The sequence below is a fragment of the Watersipora subatra genome, chromosome 2 (assembly GCF_963576615.1).
Source record: "Watersipora subatra chromosome 2, tzWatSuba1.1, whole genome shotgun sequence".
NCBI lineage: Eukaryota > Metazoa > Bryozoa > Gymnolaemata > Cheilostomatida > Watersiporidae > Watersipora > Watersipora subatra.
In genome coordinates, this window is record NC_088709.1 from 10,306,716 (window position 1) to 10,328,427 (window position 21,712).

General features: G+C 34.6%; 2 protein-coding genes across 5 annotated transcripts in view; one reads left to right on the plus strand and one right to left on the minus strand.

The window, feature by feature from the left end:
- Positions 1–217: 217 nt before the first annotated feature.
- Positions 218–10,241, plus strand: LOC137387330 (serine/threonine-protein kinase NIM1-like). The gene is made up of 6 exons (XM_068073714.1): positions 218–326; positions 3,628–3,766; positions 4,535–4,660; positions 6,113–6,234; positions 7,034–7,180; positions 9,371–10,241. Exons 2-6 carry the CDS (start codon positions 3,676–3,678, stop codon positions 10,133–10,135), a joined length of 1,251 nt encoding a protein of 416 aa, XP_067929815.1. The 5' UTR covers positions 218–326; positions 3,628–3,675; the 3' UTR covers positions 10,136–10,241.
- Positions 10,242–17,121: 6,880 nt separating this feature from the next.
- Positions 17,122–21,712, minus strand: part of LOC137388803 (anion exchange protein 2-like) — a 71,408-nt gene continuing 66,817 nt past the window's right edge. For 3 of the 4 annotated variants that reach the window (XM_068075251.1, XM_068075250.1, XM_068075253.1), the window contains 2 exons: positions 21,297–21,470; positions 17,122–18,079 (listed from right to left, as the gene is read on the minus strand). In XM_068075251.1, coding sequence (XP_067931352.1) covers positions 17,993–18,079; positions 21,297–21,470 — 261 coding nt within the window. In that variant the 3' untranslated portion in view covers positions 17,122–17,992. Of the gene's footprint in view, positions 18,080–21,296; positions 21,471–21,712 lie in introns of those variants that run through there. The other variant, XM_068075252.1, reaches the window with a different exon arrangement.

Here is a 21,712-nt window from a genome sequence, read left to right on the forward strand (position 1 = left end):
ATCGGGCTAATGCCTCGCTTTTTATTAATCTCTACTGATTGCTTATACGGACAATAGCCGAGGAACAATAGCTGATAGGTTGTCATGCACCCCATTATAGAACCTTGGCTATTATTGATTCGCTGCTGTTATTCTTGTTGGCACACAACAGGAATAATCCGCTGCTTATTCGACCACTGAGGCTCTTTCCTGCTCGTACAGTCGAACTTTGTGTCACGTTGAACAGAGCATCTTGTGTGTCGACTAAAGAATCTTTACCAGCTGTTTGTCCCAAGTGCTAGCGGAAACCGTTGAAGTCAGCAAAGGTTCCTGACTCATGATTATAGGTGAGTGAATATTCTTTCCTGGAGTTGTCTTAATCTAACTCGTTCAGTCTTCACTTTTCTGTCCTAAGTTCTCTAAAGCCAGTGTATCTTTTTAAAAACTAAAGCTAGCGTAGTCTTAGTTCTCAATAATATATCAAATCCTTGTAGAAAACAATAAGATGTAGGGTCAAGTCAAAAATGGTTAATAGTTAATTGTAGGTTGTAGTAACAGGTAGTTTATAAACTGAAACATATGATGGTGGGTGTAGTATGCTGGTGTCACGGAATAGAAAACATTGTTTGAAATATTTGAAAAAGAATAAATACCAATATTCTGGGATAAAAGAACAGATATAAGATAAGATGAATAGATATTTATTGTGGAACCTACTGCCAGCAGACGTTCCTGTACACCAAGCAAGGCAAAACTTAGTGGGAGTTCTAAAATTGTAAGCACCAATAATCCAAACACATCACACTGAATACCATTTACATATAGGAAATCTAAACAAAACTAAGTCACAGAGTGATATCGGGACTTATCAGCCAACAGTTCACCAGCCCAATGTCAAGTAGGAAGACTATGGCACCTTCAGTTACCGGGAACTAAATTGCATGAAAACTACGCGTTGAATGAAGTTCTTTGCGAACTCATATTTTCGCGTAAAAAGTGAAAAGTCGCACTGTTTCTCCTTGCAATTTAAGTTTCTTTAACAAGTTTATCAAATATAGAGAATATTTAGAGTTTATAGTTTTGGTAAAATGCCAATATTGTAATGGCTGCTCATAGGATTGTACGTAAATTCATAATGTAGATGCTGGACTGCCAAGAGATGAGGGTCGTGACTGTCTACAGAGAAAAGCTTTATGCAGTTCAGTGATGGGTTTGCCTATCAAATGTAGTTTTATGTTAGTTTAACATTGACAAGCTACTGCATGACCTTGAACCAAGGTCATAAACTATCTGATTAACTTTGCCATTCGAGTTGATTTTTATACAAAAGTTTGCTGAGGTTTTAGAAAGACTATATATAATAACAAACAGCCAACTTGGCAGAAATCGTCTCCAGCTGTTCCTCAGGTCTGTTTAGAATTGACTGATTTCATGTCTAAAGTTGCGCTTCATCGAAAAATGCAGTTGTGTCACAGTTCTTTAAGCTGTTAGAGCGATGAACTAGTGATAGTTATTATAACTGTGAGACTATAAATTACTGGATCTAGTTGAACAACTAGCAAACTACTTCCTAAATGCAGTTTCGCAGTCTCTTTAAGAGTATTTCATCAGCTACTGCTGGTCTCACAGAATGCAAACTTAATAGTCTATAAGTTTACAGTTTGCATTATAGTTTCTAAAAGTTGCTTGTCTAACATGGAAATGTTATCAAGGCTCGGTAGACGAGGCAAAAATACTTAATAACAGTTAATATATTGTGGTAAATTCCGTAAAATTATTAGTCACAATTTTTTACATTCACTTCTATTTATCTTTGACCAATTTTTTTCAACCACAGTTTCTGCTATCCGCTACCAATATTTCTTTGTGATGCAAAGAAATTGCTTACCCATGGGATTAGCCTTTAAACTTGAAAAGTCTTTGAATTGTTAACAAGCCTGGAAGAATGAATAGGTTAGATGAAACCCACACAGCCAATCATTCAACTTGCTAGCACTGTTGCTAGTGTAACATAAGATGGTCCGTTTGATAATGTATCCCAGTACCTCAATTCTAATAAATATATAATTGAACTGTTATAAAAGCATTACTTCTTGATTCAAATTCCTAAGCCTCAGCTCTTAACTTACATTGAGACATAAAAAGGATATTCAATGATATATGAAGCCAATTGACATTGACACCTAATAATAATCTTATGCGATAATTTTGTATTTAGCTAACTTTGTGTATACTGATAGATTTCTTAAGAATTCTAGAGATTAGCTTCTACTATCAAAGTTGACATCGAGGCACACAATGTATGTGTAACTGCTATTCCGTGGTCATTATTAGTTCACATTGAACTGTTTCATTTTCCACTTCGAAAACAGAATGAGTAACCAAATTCAGAATGGCTCAGAAAAAATACATTTTTGCTTCAATTTCATAAAAAATATGTGATCTAGTTTTTGAAACTGTGATTCAGCTATATTCTAAGTAGTTTATCCTTTAGTAAGAAGCTGCCATATGCTCTTCTACTTGTCAGCTCTTTGTCTCCTTCATTCCTCTGGTCCACCTATCGTATTGATTGTTAAGACCTCCAGAGGTATCGCAACTTCTTGTTCAGACGAGACTCTCGTTATCCGTGGCATTGTGCAAACCTAACTAACAAAGAAACACGGATGTGTCCTTCATATGTCATGTCTAACTATAGTTATATAGACGGACTCTCAAATGCCCTCTAAGGTACAAACTGTCTGCCGACCTCGTTGACCCCTGTTGACCTCGCTGTGTCATTGTGAATTGTTTCTATATACCGTTATATCTCTTTTCTTCACATCGTGCTTATAGGATGCTTCAAACTGTGTTGCTGTGTCAGAGTTGTATTCTCAGTGATTATTTGTCGACTATGTTCACCATAAACTGATGACATCGTCGATGCAATGCAGATATATTGACAAAAATTGCAGCTGTCAAACCTTCCCGATATTTCTCCAAACATCCACCGCAGTCTGTGCAACGGGCGCCACTTGGACGATAGTGATTGGTCATCGCGGATTGTTTATTCCATGATTCCCTTTATGATAGTTGCTGCGAGACTACCTTTCATCGTTTCAGCGACCACATTGTGTAATGAACACGCTACGTCACGGACTACTCGCCGATGCAAATGTGGATGGGTTTGTAATAGTGTGAACAATGCTACCTCAAACGATCACTGATGTATTGTGGGTATAACGCCGACATACCGCGATATCGCGTAAACCAGCCTTATGTGTTGTTACCAATTTCTTTAGCTAAAAAATTATTTAATAAAAACCATTAACATGCGTAGTAAGAGCAAAAACTTAACCTCAGCTGCATTATGCGCCCTACATCTAATTTAGCCATTTACCACAAAAGAGTTGCTCGAAATATTAAATTCATATTCTCGCAGATAGTTGACTCCTTTTACATTTACTTACTATAAAGATTTGTGTGTTTTCACTAGCAACGCACCTACTGTTTATCGTTTCTATGTACACATGTTTACTCGTACCTCGGCCTGTCATTGTTAATCCAGTGTCATATTGCTTACAAAACATTGCATACGATTATTATGGCCATAATAACATCACAAATTGATTATTAATATTGGTTCATTGTTTTGTCTATTGTTGATTGTAGCTTGGACAAATATAGTAAAGGTATTAGTTCATGGATAGACGTTAGTGAATGCCTGATATGACTCCCCAGAGGAGCATGAGTGGCGAGGAAACCGAAGACAGCCACAAGACTCCTTATGAACAGTTAAATTATCTCCTCCGTATGTACTTATTATCTCCTCCATAAATTACTATGTCATCTTATACAATGAGTATATCATGACATGGTAGTTTAGAGAAACGTTATATGCATCCGTGACTTTTTCCAGTATTATGAACAGTATATTCTTATTTTACTATGGAGCGTCTAATATGGTTATGCCGTTGTCTCCCCTGTATCTTTTCTTTCATACCAGACTTCTTAAACACTAGCAATAATAAATTTAGGCCATATCTGTGTTACTTTTTATATTCATTTAACCTTTCTAACTCCTGTGATGTTTTTTGGCATATCAGTTTGGAGTTTTTTATTGCAAATGTTAGTAAGTTTTAATAGTAATCAAGTTGGACCGTGTATACATTTACCGCATTGAAATTAAACCTTTAAGTATATGTGTACAAGCTTGCGGTTGCACTTTTCGTGAGTTCAAATCCAGCAAGAAGCAAGCTTTTCATTCCAAGATTTTAATAGCTATAACTGGACAGACCGAATCACAGAATAACAGACGACACAAACACTGAGATTTATACATATAGTGTATAGATGGTTTATATAAATTTGTCAAGGCGATATGGTTATGAATAGATGTTATAAAAAAATATTTAAAAATTTTTTATTGAGAGCTTCATTAATTTATTGTAAGATAATACTTTGTTCGATAATACAAAAGTAAAAACAATGAGTATAACATGACATAGTGATATTATACGCATCTATAACTTTTTCCATTGTTATGAACTGTCAATACGCAATCCTACATTGTGCGTAGACAATGATGCAAGGTGCTTAAAGGAGACAACGCTCCACAAGAGAGTTGGCTTCTACAGATTTCGAGGTGATCTCGGGACGGGAAACTTCTCGCAAGTAAAAATAGCAGTAAACTCACTGACAAGGGGTGAGTCACCTGTAGATCTTCACTTAATAATCAGTGATGCGGTGTTGTTAGGAGTTCAGTGGCATCTTCCTCGTTGAAATCCTGTCTCACTGTATGATAACTAAATTAGCAATCAATACAGTGAGCAGCTGGTATTTCTTTGCTACATTCCCTGACCGAGTATAAAATATGAAATTGTTTTTTTTTTTAAATATGTTTTTTGATAGCATAATGAAAATAATTTTAAATAATTTAGTTTATAATAAGCTGTCTTTTTGTTTAAAATTTATTGTGTTATGTTATGAGGTATTTCGGTCAACATTTTGTTACTGAATATTCATTGGTTAACGCAGTTATTGTTTAGGATGGGACAGCAGTTACAGTAGCCAATGCTAACATGGCTTAGAGGTTTAACATTTTAAATACCTCCCCATCATATGTCAGCGATGCCATAATAAGTACTTTTAATATAAAATCTTGAAGCGATTAAAACATTATCTAGTTGTTGTCAAATGTATTGTTTTATTTTCCATAACATGTAAATAGTTTACTAGTTGCAAAAATGAAAGTTGCTGAATAAAAACTCATATAATTAAAAAAAACTCACTAACATGTAAATCTGTCACACATTTTTAAAATCCAATTTTATTTTTTAATCTATTTTTTCATATTCAAAAACATCTCAACAAACTGATGGTGGAAGTCTGCTAAAATATCAAACTGGAAACAAAACGTGCAACATTCTGAATATCTCTCCCACAAATATATTCGTATCTAAAAATATGTATATATCTGTTAAGCTTGGCAATGTCAAACTAGCTTTTTGACAATCATTTGCACACAGCAAGCCTGTAGTTTTAGTTTGTAGTAGAAAGTTTGTACTTTCTACATAGAATAATAAAAAATTACTATTGACAATACTCTTTTGGCAGATGGTATTGATTTTAAATTCATCATGCAAACAAGACAGATAAATTATAGATGAATAGTATGAAACAAATCATATATGTTTATGAATTAAACAAATATGATTTATTTCATTAGCTTAATAAAAACAGTATATATGAATTATAAAAACCATAAGTATTGTTTTTTATCAAGCTAATGAAGCAAATCAGAAAAAAAATTTCATATTGCTGAAAATAAATAAGCTTAGAATATAAATGAAATGATATAATATAATATGATATAGATAGTTTGATATCATATAATATTTAAAATTAGAAACTTCACAGATTTATTTCGAGATTTGAATTATTTTGTTCACAGATGTACTACAGAAAGTATTTATTAAAATATTTAAAGAATCATGCGTGTTCTTATTCTGAAATAGGGCAATATTCGCAATAATGGATTTGCCAGACGCAGCTTAATATATTTAACTGACATTTGTGACTGCTTAAACCATTTGTGTCATGCATTGGGAGCATCTCTCGGTGTGCTGTTAACTCTCCATAATCTCCACGATTTTAGAACGAGTCGCTGTTAAGATTTTGGACAAAACCAAAATCGACGAGAAAACACAGAGGTTACTGTCGAGGGAAATAAAAAGTATGGACCGGCTCCGTCATCCCAACATTATTAGACTATACGAGGTAATTCTTACTTTTCTAAGATAAGATAACTCTTGACATCCTGTCGCACTTAGCTTCCTAGTTGGGATTACCATCTTGTAAAAAGTGACAGACTATGATAGACTAAGGTTAGAGCATGTAGGCAAGTTGTTGAAATCTTACTTCAAGCTGTTTCTTTGATGACAACAAAATAGTTTAGGCTGTTGATTTCTTTTCATGTTTGTAAATCTCAAGAAATGATACTTCCTACGATAATGAGCAACCGGTAAGCTTAGTATCTTGTTAATTATCCTAACTAATAATCTTTTTATTTGTTATATCATAATTAGCAATTGTAGGGTAAGAAGTTCGTTATTGAAGCTCTATAACTAACGTAAATGACCACCGGTCAGCCGGCGAAAGCTGGCATAACCAAAGTTCCTACTTGTGTTAATTCAACAGTGGTAGTCACCCCGACAAATAGCGTACGTAGCTTTTCTAAGAACAGGCAAGCATGACGATGACTGTCAGTGTGCAAAGTCTGCTAATTTTTAAGGATGTTTCCGATTCTCCAAAAATGACTTTTTACAATAAGCAAAGAGAAAGCTCAGTAACTATTACCTAAAAGAGGAAGTGAATTAGTGAAGACAATAAGAAATGAAAAGAAAATGAAATAGCCAATCTAAAAACTATGCTTTAGTATTACTTCCAAGTGTTCTGTTAAGGATGTTTTTAAATGAAACAAGTTAGCAAGGTTCCAAGTTTTGGAGAAAGAGGAAAACTCCAAACTTTAAGCGCAAAGATACATAAAGTGTATACTAACAAATTCTACTTATTTCAGGTGTTTGATAACATTGTCAAGATGCACATCATCATGGAGTACGCTGCCAATGGTGAACTCTTCACAAAGCTGACTTCATTTGGCAAGTTGCCAGAGAAAGAAGCAAAGTCGAACCTTAGTCAAATAATATCAGCCGTCACACATATGGTAGGTGATACCTGTCCTGTGCAGCATTAATTAATGTGCCTGGCATTAAAATCTTATCACCACTATATTACCGTAAAACTTAAATTTGAACGTCATTGCGCTCTATTTTTCCATCCTTCCCCTATTATGGCGGTCAAATAGAGGTACCATTCAAATAGAGGTTGGCGTTATATTTTTCAAATAGTTCGTTAGAACTTTGAAAAATAAATTCAACCCCTTTACGGATGAAGCGAGTGCTGCCTAAATTTTGCACTCTTCTCCCGACCGTGAAACATTAACCCTTTTGTATGCAATAAATCTGCTAACTTACCTCCAACTTGTCATGGATCTCTAAATAAATATACATTGGGAGATGAGAAATATCTCTGCATGTTGATATCTATTGCTTGCAATTAACCTGCGATGATATTATACCCTGTGACCTGTTTAGCAATTTGTTGGAGCTTTCAATTTTTCTTTCTTCTAAATTTGAAGGCATGTTTTTATTTTATAACTATATCTAACGGTGTTACATAAAAAGTCATTGCACTCACGGATACGTGTGCTACAGTTTGAAGCCAAAACTAGCTTTTTATGTGCAACAAAAAAAGGGGTTATGAGCATCAATCCATTGTAAGCTGTTTTGAGATAACCGCAATGATGCTGTCAAACAGTATGCTATAAATCTGCAAATTTATAAGCTGTATAACAATAATAATAATCTATCAAATGCTACAAATATGTATTCAAGAACAAGTAACATGGACAAACTATTCTTATAATACATGCAGAAACGAAAATTAACATCTGATTGTTGCTTTCGATGGAACAAACGTCTTTTGGTTGTTCAATGCCTTCCACAATGTTTACTGGCCTCAATTTTTTTCTAAACTGCTGAACTAGACAACATTAGCGTCTAAACAAATTTTTTGAACAGAGCAAAACTTTTACACGCTACTATTTGGAAAAGTTGTCGCAAAAATAATGATAAACTTTTAGCCGCATTTGTGCTAGTTATAGTCTGAAAATAAAAGCACAGATTCCATCGTAATTATAAGTAAACCATTTTGCACTTAGATCAAAGTGTTAAGACTGTGTTTAACAAAAAACTGCTATTTTCCTGATGCAGCTATTAATTCTTTCTATGATGTTGCTTTCTAAGTTTTAATGAAAAAATGAAAAGCTTTGGAATTGGAAAACGGACTTCAATACGAACAGAACCAACGAAAAAATTAATTGTTATTGATGTAACCGAGTTGTTGTTAGTACGATTATGTTGACACTTTTGGTTTTGAAAGATCAACGAATGTCAAAGTGGCGGTCAAATAGAGGTGGCATTCAATTGAAGGGTGGCGCCCTATTTTTCAACCCTTTTCCTATAGTGGCGGTCAAATAGAGGTGGCGTTCAATTAAAGGTGGCATTCAATTAGATGTTTTACAGTGTATTAAGGTTGCTAGTTAATAGTAGTCCGCTCTGCTAACCTCTTGTTCAGAGAGTAATGAGTTCTGATGATGAAAAAAATCTAATGTACAGTTTGAACGCGGTGTCGCAAGATTGATTGCAACGCATCCTGAGCCGGAGAGTAAACTTAGTGGGTATTGATTAAGCGTGTTTCACTCTATATAAGAACAGAGTAATGCTTACCTTAACCAAGGAATTAATTTCCGCATAAAAAACCTTTTGTCAAAGTTGTGGAAAATTGGCTAGTGAATATAAAATAGTAGCTCATTGGTCTGTCAACGATACACAGACCGAAAGGCAAAAAGTTTGTATTGAATTCATCTGCCCCACTATGTTCATGCTTTCTATAAAGTGCCCAAAGCTTTTGTCACCATATGAAGATGAGAGTTTTAAATAGATTGGCTAACACTCTGTTGTGATTGGAAGTTGGGAGATCATTAAATCCCACCTGCTGTTTAGTTTATATATTTATACTGTCATTGATATGGAGTAAGGCTTGATGCTGCCATTGAAACTAACTGCTCTATTTATGATGGTTTCAGTTAGATTGAATCAAGATCTTTTTTGAGAAGTTTTTTCATTTTTTCAAAAAATGAAATTTTTCAATTTTTCAAAAATGGTATTGAGTAAGGAGGACACATTGCTGACTTATGGTGAGTCAGTTATTTTGGTTATCAGAGTCTTTTGTTATATAATACCTTTTTCCTAAGTATGCTTTTTTATGTTGCTGTTATGTGGTGCTGTTGTAGCATGACCACGATATCATCCATCGTGACCTCAAAGCGGAAAACATCTTCTATAGCGGTACTATAATTAAAGTCGGGGACTTTGGCTTTTCAACCATTTCAAAACGAGGAGAATCTCTCAACACATTTTGTGGCTCTCCACCATACGCCGCACCCGAACTTTTCAAGGATGAGCATTACGAAGGTCGATATGTGGACATCTGGGCTATTGGCATACTTTTGTTTTTTATGGTGACGGGAGTTATGCCCTTCCGCGCTGACACTGTTGGCAAACTTAAAAAGTGCATCATAGAAGGAAATTTTACAGTTCCGTCATACGTAGCTGCCAGCTGCCAATTTATTATCAGAAATACTCTGAAACGGCAGCCTAAGGAAAGGCTTTCACTCGCTGACATTGCTAGAAATGAGTGGCTGGAAGGACAGACCTTTCCTGAACCTTTACATAAATTTGAGGCAATGCCATATCAAGCTTTGTCTTCCAGTGGTTCGGATGAAAAGGAGACACTCGAAGAACTGCATCGGCTCGGAATAACAGAAAAAGTTATACGCGAAAATAAAGATCAAGGTGTGACGAATTCCATTACTGGTTTCTATCGACAAACACTGCATAAACTCCAGAAAAGGAAGTACGCTTGTTTATCGGACGGTTCAACCACTTCCCGCTCGACTTCTAGTAGCAACAGTTTACGGAGGGGAAGCACTATCATGAGAGGTTCTTCTAGAGATGCCAAACAGAAACAGCAATCAAAGCTTTGTACAATTTTATGACACGGTTTTTAAAACAGCTTCGCTTTCTGATTACAGAAGTTGTGCAACCCAAAGCGGCAGCCATCAGCTAGTGCAATAATATCAATGCTTACTTCTTTCGTGGTTGGTCTAGCCTTATACAAGTTAGGCATGAAAACTTGGATTTCCTGCTGTAGCATTGGAACGGTTTTGTCGTTTAACATATTCAACAGCAATTTATATGGTGTAGTAGGCTCCGTTAGTTTTGCTACAAATCAACGAATCCAGATTTTGTAAATCCTGGTTTTTACCAAATCATTTTTTGTAAATAGATTATAACTCAGTCAGGATAAATGCTGACAAATCGATCACAAACTTCTGTAGTTTGTTTTAGTAATATACTTGCCAAAGCATCACCAAAAGTGTTTTGGTGACGTTGAAATGCTGTTGAAATTGAAGACTATTCAATCGGGTTCAATCAGATAGCTCCTACAATTGACTAGCTTCCGACCAAGATTGAATACTAGTGAGCATCAGGCAGTTCATTTGTGTTTTACATAGATTGCACCAAGTTGTTATATTTTCTAGTCATTATATATATTCAGTTACGATCTACGTATTTTGTTTATAACTGTTTGTACATAGACATAGAGATGTTGATCAGTTGCTCAATCGGTGCATCTATTTAATTCTTAGGCTGATATCCAATTTATCCCCACAGATAAGTTATTTTTGCTACAATCTTGTAACTGGCCAATTGAAAGTGCCATGAGTTATTTCTTATCTTGTATTTTTTCTTGACAACTGCCATTCAAATACATGGTTCAGTTTTTTAATATGACGCTATAATCTATCTTGACTTAACGCATTGTAAAGTTATACAGTCGGTGATTGCGCATTCACTTTTTGTAGATAATTCAAACCATAGACCTATTAACTATATTATTAACTATATTAAGTATAGTTAATAGGTCTATGATTCAAACTAAAAGATAAACACTTGATTGCTTATATCACACAAGATACACCCAGCAGCACATACTTTATTGGTGCACATCATTTTGAGTTGTATCGTATGCATAACCTTCAATTGGCAGTAGCAATCATCAGAAAAATGATGTTTTTCGTTACATGCCAAGAAAATGAAAAGACGGAAATCATGTTTGGAAAGTCTCGTAAAATCTACAATAAATCTTGACCGATTAAGCTGGCGGAATATTCGCTGCTCGGCATGCTGAAAGAAAAGCATTTTAAAGTTGAATTTAAGTTTTAAATTTTAAATCCCATTTAACAAATGCACAAACCTTGCATTTGTTAAAAAATGATCAATCTTGGTGTATTGATAGCTTTTTTCTATTTGCTATCTTTGATATACATACAGGTTGATACAATTTGCAGAGCTTTTTTGTTGTGGCTAAAAGCTAACTAAGCTGCTAATTCAACAGGAACTAATTTATTGACCAGACGAAAATCTTTAAAAATTTTAAGATGTTTATAAACAAGAGTTGTCAGCACATTCCTATCAGCTACAAAATTATTTTACGAAGCGGTACTGTGATTGATATTTTGTATGCTGCAGCATTTACAAGCTACTTGAGAAACTAAAAAAAGTTTCTGTGGTTTATTTGAACTTCTCTAATACTATAAGTTTAAAATTAAAAGTTAAAATCTTTTCAGTTAAAATTAAATAGTTCACAAGTAAACAGACACAATATATATTCAAAAATTTTTTAAATTATGGCATACTATAGGTAAAATATTCAACTACGCAAACAAAAGGTTCCTCCACAAAAAGAAACATTTAAGGCTACAAATTTGATAACTTTGGTCAAAATACTTGCAAATCTTTTAACAAATGTTTTTACAATAATTTAGATATTTTGTCCATCAATTCAATATTTAAAAATTTGAAAAATGCTTCATTTCTGGAATGATTTTGGATGACTTTTGGCAGAAAGGACAACTATTAAAATGGCGAGTGTGAAAGGAAAGCAGCTAATGAGTCACTGATACGAATAAACAACACCAACTGAAATGAAAAATCCCTGAAGATTTGGGGTGCTGCTAAAATAGGATATTGCATCATCGCTGCTATTTACGTCGCCTCATGAAAAAATATTTTTGTCATATTCTTGCGGCTTGTTAACCATAAACTAATGATTTCTTTTATTGTTTAAAATAACTGCATTTCATAAATTCATATGCCGATAGCAACTAATTAGCAAAATTTCCAAACTGTAAAGTACAGCTGGTTTTATTTATGTACTTTGTGACCAGAAAGCACCTCAGCATATCAGCTAAAACTGCTCAAATGTTTTACAATGGTTTTACTGTAAACGACACTTTGGGCTTGAGTGTGGGAATGTAGAACAGTTAGCAAATATCAAAGTTATGATAACAATAACTTCAAGGTTTGCACAATAAGAACTTTTATGAAAGCTGCTCTCACTTAATTGCCGAGCTGCTTTGACAGTCTTTACAAACATTTTAACTTATCTCTGCTGTCTGAGCATGCCAGACAATCTTTGAGGTCAGTACTTTTCCTTGATCTTCTGCTACTAACTCATTATTAAAAATGATTGATATTCTAAACAGGACTGTAGAAATGCAATATTGAAATTTTTAATTTATTTTTTGTAATATGTTGTAACGTAGTTTTAATTTTTGTAATATTTAGTATGTCCTAGTGAAAGCGCTTAGTATTTTGATAGACAGCAAAATTCGACTGACATCCCATACACTGCCAGTACCACTCTGTGAGGATTGAGCAAGTGTTAACATAATTGAAGAGTTGTCATAACACTCAGCACATTTTCACTGTTTCATATAACTCCCCACAGACACTTGTAATGGTTATGAAAATAATAGAAATGGTTTATGCATTTTAGATGATAGGGTTGTTTTCCCTTTTGTGATTTACCTGTTATAGCAGAACCAATTGTGCCCTAGCTAGTCAGTTTTAGTGTAAATTAATAAATCTCACTTTGACATTGTGTGTTTCTCTGTTAGTCGGAGTAAACGCCATGCATTTTCACATTTTTTACTAATTTCATCCAAACTCTCTGCGCATCTGCTTTGTGCCTTTCACCAAGTTATTAAAATATTTGGTTTCAAAAAATTTAGGCTGGTTTCTAAGAACAGCTTCCCAAGCGCCCACCTGCAGGTTAAGAGCTCCCAAGCACCCCCCTGCAGGTTAAGAACTCCCAAGCACCCACCTGCAGGTTAAGAACTCCCAAGCACCCACCTGCGGGTTAAGAACTCCCAAGCACCCACCTGCGGGTTAAGAACTCCCAAGCACCCACCTGCGGGTTAAGAACTCCCAAGCACCCACCTGCGGGTTAAGAACTCCCAAGCACCCACCTGCAGGTTAAGAACTCCCAAGCACCCACCTGCGGGTTAAGAACTCCCAAGCACCCACCTGCGGACTATCTGGTTGAAAATAAAAGCCCGGGCAACACTGAGCTTATTGATAGTAATGTATAATTTTTGGTTTATCAAATGGCTAGTAACACCTTTTGCCAATATCGAATCATCCATATTTGCTACCTTTGATTGGATTGAATGAGATTACAATGGTGAGATTCTTAAAAGTGTTTATAACAAGACTTTGACTAAAGTAAAGCTTGATTAACTTTTGAAAAACATGATAAACAAGTTACTCTTATTAAATTACTATTAGTGAAATCGTGAGCATTTACAGTTACGTTACACCTTGAAATATTTTATTGTTTCATGTCAAATTTATTATTTTTATAGAGCAAAAACTTAAATATTACTTTCAGAAAAGGAAAAACCTGAATTATCATCTAGTGTGTATAAACTTTGTGTTAGGACATTACAATGGACAATCAATGCATTACACTGTGAATGAAATTTACTATGTCATTATAGTATTATACGTTGCTGGTTATTTATGGAATAATTACATATCAAATTTACTTGCTTAATGTATAATTCAAGGATAATACTTTTGCTATAACAGCTCTTTATACATACTATACTTGGCTGTCTTTTACCAATTCATTGTAAACTTAGTACTGGAATAAAGAACATTACAGTGAGAACACAACACTTTTGATACAAGAATGTTTAAAGAATTGATATATGAAATCACATGAAACCTTCCAATAGATGAAAATACTAAATGTCTACTTCTCCCTTACAGCAATCAGTAGAAACATCATCTAACGAGCAAACAATTATTCAACATGTATACTGCAGAAATAGCAAAATATTACAACGGAATTTCCTACAAAAAGTTTCTTTTAGTGAGGGTGTAATGAAAAATTATTTTATTAGTTAATAACATTATACTTTGTGTTTTTTTCATCAAACATCAATACCTCCGAGATAGAGAATTTAGGTTAAGGCTGCACGACTGAGTATGTTTTACATTCATTCGCGTACAAACTATGGTTTTAGTTAAATTTGCAAAAAATAACATCCCAGGGTCAAAATATTGCTATAGTCAAAATAATATATTTTATACCGGTATTAAAGGGCAAATTTTAATGTAAAATAAATATATTAGTCTATGTAATTAGCCCGAGTGTCTCACTCAAATAAAGTTGTAGCGTGCTGTTATGTAGGCTATATATTGTTTGACACACTGAAATACATGTGGAAGCAATTCTCAGCATGAAATTGAAGTCTATTCAAACATTATAAGCTATTTTCTAAAGTTGAAATCTATAAACTAGAAAACCAGTAGAAATAGTTTAGGGAATCATTACATAAACTCATCATTGCTTATAAACATTTTTGCCTTAACAACAAATTTAAATTCTTTATCAAGGCAAGACTCTTATTAAACAACAAATTTACATTTGTTGTTTCGTAAGAGTTTTGATGTGATTTTTGATTTGATGTGATTTTTGTCTCAAAGAGAGCTAATAAATTATGTACTAATTTTGGAGGAATGCTGCAAAAAACTAAAATCAAACTTGACTAAATGTTAGTTTGAGTTCTTCGATGAAAAGTGTTCGGCCTACCATATAGCCAATCACTACTAGATTGACATTTTATTTGGGAAGTTTGTGCGACACTCGCTATCAACCAACCAGTGATGTCAATCATATTTTTTCAACAAAATATGTAAGATCAACACATATCAACACAACCGAAACCTAGGTCAGCAGTAAACAGCCTCTTTCCCAAACAAGGACCTCACTAAATAAACATGTTTTCAAATATATACCTAAAAGAATTGCAAAAGAAATTAAAGAACAATAAAATTAAAAAGTAGTTGAAATATGGAATAGATTTGACTGGTTTTTTAAAAAGAATTACGCTACATATAGGTATAAAATATAAAAGCAAACCATTGAATGTAGAGCAAAGTAAACTGCCATATGGCTCGGTGTGTGTTTTTGATGTAAGTTGTTTGTTGATATAAGGTAATTGTTTGCAACATCAAATAATTCTCACATTCAAATAAAAATACAAAAACTCATCACGATGAATAAGTACATTTTCTATAATATAGATGAGCGCTCTAAGCTGCTAGGAAACAGAAAAGTCAGCCAATCTCAAAGCAAAAGGCGGAGAACAATTTTACACTCGAGTAGTTTGACAGCACATGCTATGTCAGTAATGATTATTATGGTTGGCTTCACTTGCTTGTGTTATTTAAGAAATAGATGTTTTCTTTTTTATCACCATTTAATTAACTGCATATCAATACAAACCTGAAGTAGTTACAAAATAAACAACTGTGTATTGATTCGTCAATCATTGATCTCTTCCAGCGATCACTAAAATTCTGTAACTACCTTGTGTGTGAAACCCTCTTACGGCCATCCCTCAGATGATAGTTTTATACAACCATCTTGTATATAATCACCTTGTACAACCATTTTGTATATAATCATCTCCTAGAGCCATATTGTATATAATCACCACCTAGAGCCATATTGTATATAATCACCTCCTAGAACCATATTGTATGTAATCATCCCATACAGACATCTTGTATATAATCACCTCATACAACCATCTTGTATATAATCACCTCCTAGAACCATATTGTATGTAATCATCCCATACAGACATCTTGTATATTTCACCTCATACAACCATCTTGTATATAATCATCTCCTAGAGCCATAATGTATGTGATCACCGCCATACAGACATCTGTATGTAATCTAATACTACACACCAACAGCTATTTTTCCATACTGTATCCCTCAAGTGTTTTCTTTAAACCTGTTCAGTTGACAGAGTCAGTGTAATGATGTGTGAACATATGGAATAAATCATGTTGGTGGTATATTGGTGGTATGTTAGTGGTCTGTTGATGTTGTATCGGTGGTGTATTGGCGGTGTGTAGGTGGTGTGTTAGTGATATGTTGGTGGTATAGTATTGGTGGTGTGTTAGTGGTATGTTGGCGTTGTATTGGTGGTGTGTTAGTGGTCTGTTGGTGTTGTATTGGTGGTGTGTTAGTGGTATGTTGGTGTTGTATTGGTGGTGTGTTAGTGGTCTGTTGGTGTTGTATTGGTGGTGTGTTAGTGGTCTGTTGGTGGTATTGTATTGGTGGCGTGTTGGTAGCATATTGTTATTGCGTTGGTGGTGTTGTGGTATAAATATTGTAGGATTTAAGGGCATCATAAAACGGAATGTATGCTTTTATAAGGAAGATCTGATATAAATAGCCGTAACCAGCTTGACACGTCTCAGCGACTCATCATTTTTATGCCACTAACAAGTAAGATTCACTCTAACTACTGAGATGCCATGTTCACTTCATATACAGAATGTGATGCTGGTACACTAATCAACAGTTCTTGGAAGTACTTCCCTAAAATCTTCTTTAACGTACAGAGCTAGTTATATTTGACAAAGTCTTCAACACTGGCAACTAGTAACTGTGCCCTATCAAATACAGTGATTTGATGCAGGCGATGACTAGAAGATGTAAACACTGAGCCGCTGCGAAAAACGCCAGCACATAAAAATAAGTCTGCCTAAAATTGTAAAATAATAACAATTCCACAATAGTTCTTTGTTTACTATTTATTGACAGCAATCTACATTAAATAATGGCAATAATCTATATATTGGAATTAAAAGCAATCGTTGGCTACAAACTATACCACTACACATGCAAGCCACGTGTAGCAAATTAATGCAAGAACGCTTGGGCACTGAACTGAATTAGTAGCAGAGGCTGCTCGATGTGGTAACCAAAAATTTGTTAAAAATGCCAAGAGAATGGAACTAGAAGTACGTAATAACGTGATTTAAACACCGAGTAAACTCTGAGCAGCTATATTTTGTGTTCAAGAGTTCATGTTTATCTCAGCAAATTGATAGAATTGCATATTTGAAAAGGGGCTAAGGAATTGCTTATTTAAAATATACAAAATAACAAACAGACTCAAACCAAACGGTTGACACTGGTAAATGACTGCAAGGTTTGGAGACTATCGATGGACAGTAACGTCATGACTAATATAAGAAAAGAGCTAAGAGCCACGTGATTAATCACCAATAACAATATATCTAAAATTAATTGTAATAAACTATACGAACAATGCAGGCACCTTCAGGTCATAATCTAGGAAAACATATATAGATGATTGCTGATGCAATACTAAAAACAAATTTCCAGTTGTTCATTATCGAGTAGACAAAATGTAATAAATGCAAAACTAAATCCAATACTAATGTAAGTCTACTTGAAGCGAGCTGCTTCTGTATGCACATAACAAGAACAATAATACTGTAACACAGAGAATTCAAAGGTCAGCGATACACGCATCACGACTAAGTATAAATAGCATTGCGGCCAGGAGCAGACGAGTCTAATATTTCCGGAATGAGCAGTTTTTACAGCCTGCTGAATCCTGACAGCTGTCACTAACACCATAGAATCACAACCTGTTGCTTGCTGCCTATTAATCAGGCATATGAGCAGTTTCATAAAAGTCCAGTTCATCATCATCGACTGCAGCCAGCACCCTTCCTTCATCTTCGCTGTCCAGCTACAGGTATATACGTAAGAGATGATGCCAGAAATCTTAGCTGACAGCTTTGATGAAGAATAGTTACGAACTAAGAATTAAGACTTGAGTAATGAGAGTACCACAAAATTAATGAAGAGGAACTGCTGAATGATAATCTGGATGGTATTGTAACACTAGGAATTAATTTATCTCATCAACTAGCACACCATTAAGTACGACGGAGAAAAAATTCGTAAAATTGTTACTGCAATAAAATATAATAGTACAGGTAACCGTGCCCAACGTAAAATACAACCCATCATTTTTTTTGACGTCATCAAGCCGTTTGCACATGCGCTCGTTCACGAAAAAGCTGCCATATTTGTAGAAAATGATCGTTATTCTATTCGTGATTAAATAGTACTTTTTTGGTGTTGGTTTGATACTATAATAAAACAATTACAGTGCACCCTCGAGATACGATTACCCTGATATACGATTTTTTCACCTTACGAAGTCAAACATTGTAATATCTTCCTCGCTATATGAATTTTATTTCACCATACGAATTTAAGAAAAGTTTTGCCCGAGTTAAAATTTGGCCGTCGGTGTGCTCATAACACACGTCGAAATAAAAAAGACACCAAAATATAGTTTGCCGAAAACATTCTTCGAACGTTTAGAAGAGACACGATGATCGACTTCTCTCATGTCCGTGTGAAAAATTTCGTGTAAAATACACAAGCGAGAGCAAATATTCATTCGTAGCGTTGTTATAGCTTTTATTATAAACTTTTAAGTCAGCATACGTATATAATTACAACTATCTACATTTAATTCGTTATCTATGGAATCTGAGACCGATACAAACGTTACAAAACGTAGGAAAAATGATTTCTATGTCAACAAAGTTGGATGTCGTAAGTAAGAAGAAGGGACCCGTATTATTAACATTGTCAAGGAATATGATCGCAACCGATCAGCATTTGCAATTATTATTAAAACAAGAACTCCATTAAAGCAAGCACAAGAAAGAGCTTCCGACTGAAGATTTGAATGAGCTAGGTCATGCACGCGATCAGCATTCAAAAGGAGCAACCATTTAGTAAAGGCGAGGATGTAGAAGATACTGAAAATCCCACATTCGCAGAAATATTTCAAGTGTTTAATTTACTGATGTGGATTGTACATTAAAACAATGCATGTATCATATATATTATTTATCTCTTGTGTGGCATGATTTTCATATTTTATTCATTTTATTTGTTTCCTTTTGATTTTATGTTATATTTTCTTGATTAACCATGACTTTGCATATGGGCTTGTTATCTTCTACGTGAATACAATTCATCGTATGTATGTAACTCATATAACTAGCTACTCAAGATAGTTGACGCATCCACATTACTTTCTGAAATTGCTAAAGCCCTGTCCTCCCCCATAGGGTATAAATACGTACAAACTTTGTATGTATGGTTACATTGATTCTTGTGCACATTTCATACAAAACAAACTACTGTACCACATTCTCTGGATCCTTTTACAAGCGCTAGCTAGCAATTTTCTGCATTGCACCATCAATTTTTTTCGTAGAAAAAGTAGAAAAATTGGACAGGAATAGACAACTTCTTTTAGCCAGCCAAAAAATTCCAATTCATTACGTTTTAAATTTATTTTCAAGTGTACAGCACCATAATTAGCATTGATATGTTTTTGCCTCCTCTCTGCTTTATTCGCTACACGTACCAGCTAAAGCCACGTTACTCCAAAGGTATGTACGTCCAGTATAGAAAGTATAATTTTATTTTTCTTTTCGGTAGCCATTAAATGGTCAAGTGTGCGAGAGGCCGCTTTCTATAACTGCATCGCTCGGCCTTATTGATTTAGGTTGAAAAAGGTTTCAACCAGATAGGCTAAAGTTTATAGTGAAAGTGAAGATAGGAACTGCTTAAGGATAAAATTTTGTGATAAAAAGTTGAAAGTCAGTAAATTAGTTCAAAATACGTACTAAAACTTAGTTTTAAGTGGAGGCTTAGCAAGCTAAACTTACTTGAAGTGAATTCAAAGTTTATGTTATGCGTAGTTTTTGAAGGCAAGAACTCCTTACCGTACGTACTACATTTGGTACACACATTATAATTTTGCGTTTTATTGCAGATCATAACCATTAAAATACACTAAATACAATACAGTTACTGTAGGTAACTATAATTACTAAAGTTAACATACTATTTTGTTGCTAATTGTCAATATGTACACATTTTTATAAAAAAATTGACGATTTTTACCTGGGGGTTTTTGCATTGTATAATTACAATGGTCTCTATACCCTGATATACGATTTTTTTACCATACGATGCCAACCCTGAAACGAATTAACATCGTATCTCGAGGGTGCACTGTACAAACAAAAGCATTATTTTCAAAAAATTATTGCAAAAGCCCTGTGTTTTTAAGGATAAAATTGTCTATAAAAATGGGTGCCAACGATAAAATGACGTCACGAAAAAACGAAGGATAGTGTGTGTAATAGTGTGGCAAATTGGCCCTGTGTTGGCCACAAAATTTTATTCTCTGAGTGCGCACTGCAGCTTTTACACTTTTATTGCTGGCCCAGTAAATATTTATAACGAATGAACAAAGATTTGAAACGTTGCAAATCGAATGGCAAATGGATATTGCCGAATTGGTTTTTGAGGAGCTAATAGGTACATGTTACATCTGTTTTTTTTTAAATAATTTATCTATATGTACATGCATACAAAATACATTGTAATAAGTGATTGCCGCAAGTAGGATCCTATTTGGTTTTTATTCTTATATTTGTATTTGTATATGTTTGGTTAAGTACCACTTTTATCAATAAGAAAGACTTCAATGTATTTACTTGTTATTTTAGCCTTGACAGTTGGGTAGTAAAGAAGTTTAATGATGGAGTTTAGAATGATATTAGTATCATTGAATAGAATAGACCAGTGAAGATTATTACCAAAAGATTCATGTTTGCTATAGTTAGGTTTAATTAAATCTGCAAGGTCACGGAAGGGTCACCTTAGCTCTACGCTCTATCTGGCATCAGTTGATAAGCCGTGTTGGAAACGCACCCACTACAAGTGCTTATTTCTATTCTGAAATGGGTCTGCAAGCTTTAAGAGTAGATGCTGAGCGCTACGCATACCGACAATGAAAGTCACCTACCTCGCATACGGACAATGAAAGTCACCTACCTCGCATACGGACAATGAAAGTCACCTACCTCGCTGAGCTCCTGAGATGTAAAGGCTAACGGCAAGACGAAGCGGCACAATGGAACCAGTAGGATAAGTACAAAAGGAAACGCTAGAGCTCCTGGTGACAGTTTCACCGTCCAAAGGATGGCCAGACAAATCACTTGTATAATAGTGAATAAATGCATCTTCCTGGCGCGAACCTATCGACAGCAACCAGATCAGAGTCACATGCATGCAACCTAGTCAGACAGATATGCGTGTTACCTGCATGAATGTTACCTATTGCACGCGCAAGTTATCAAAACTAACAGATCATATATATAAACAGAGTGCTAAAAATACACCAAAATTTCACCGAATACTGTGTTCACGCTCTTCATGGCTATGATATAGGCATCACAAAAAGACAAAATCAATCTTTTGAAATTTTGAGTTATGAACG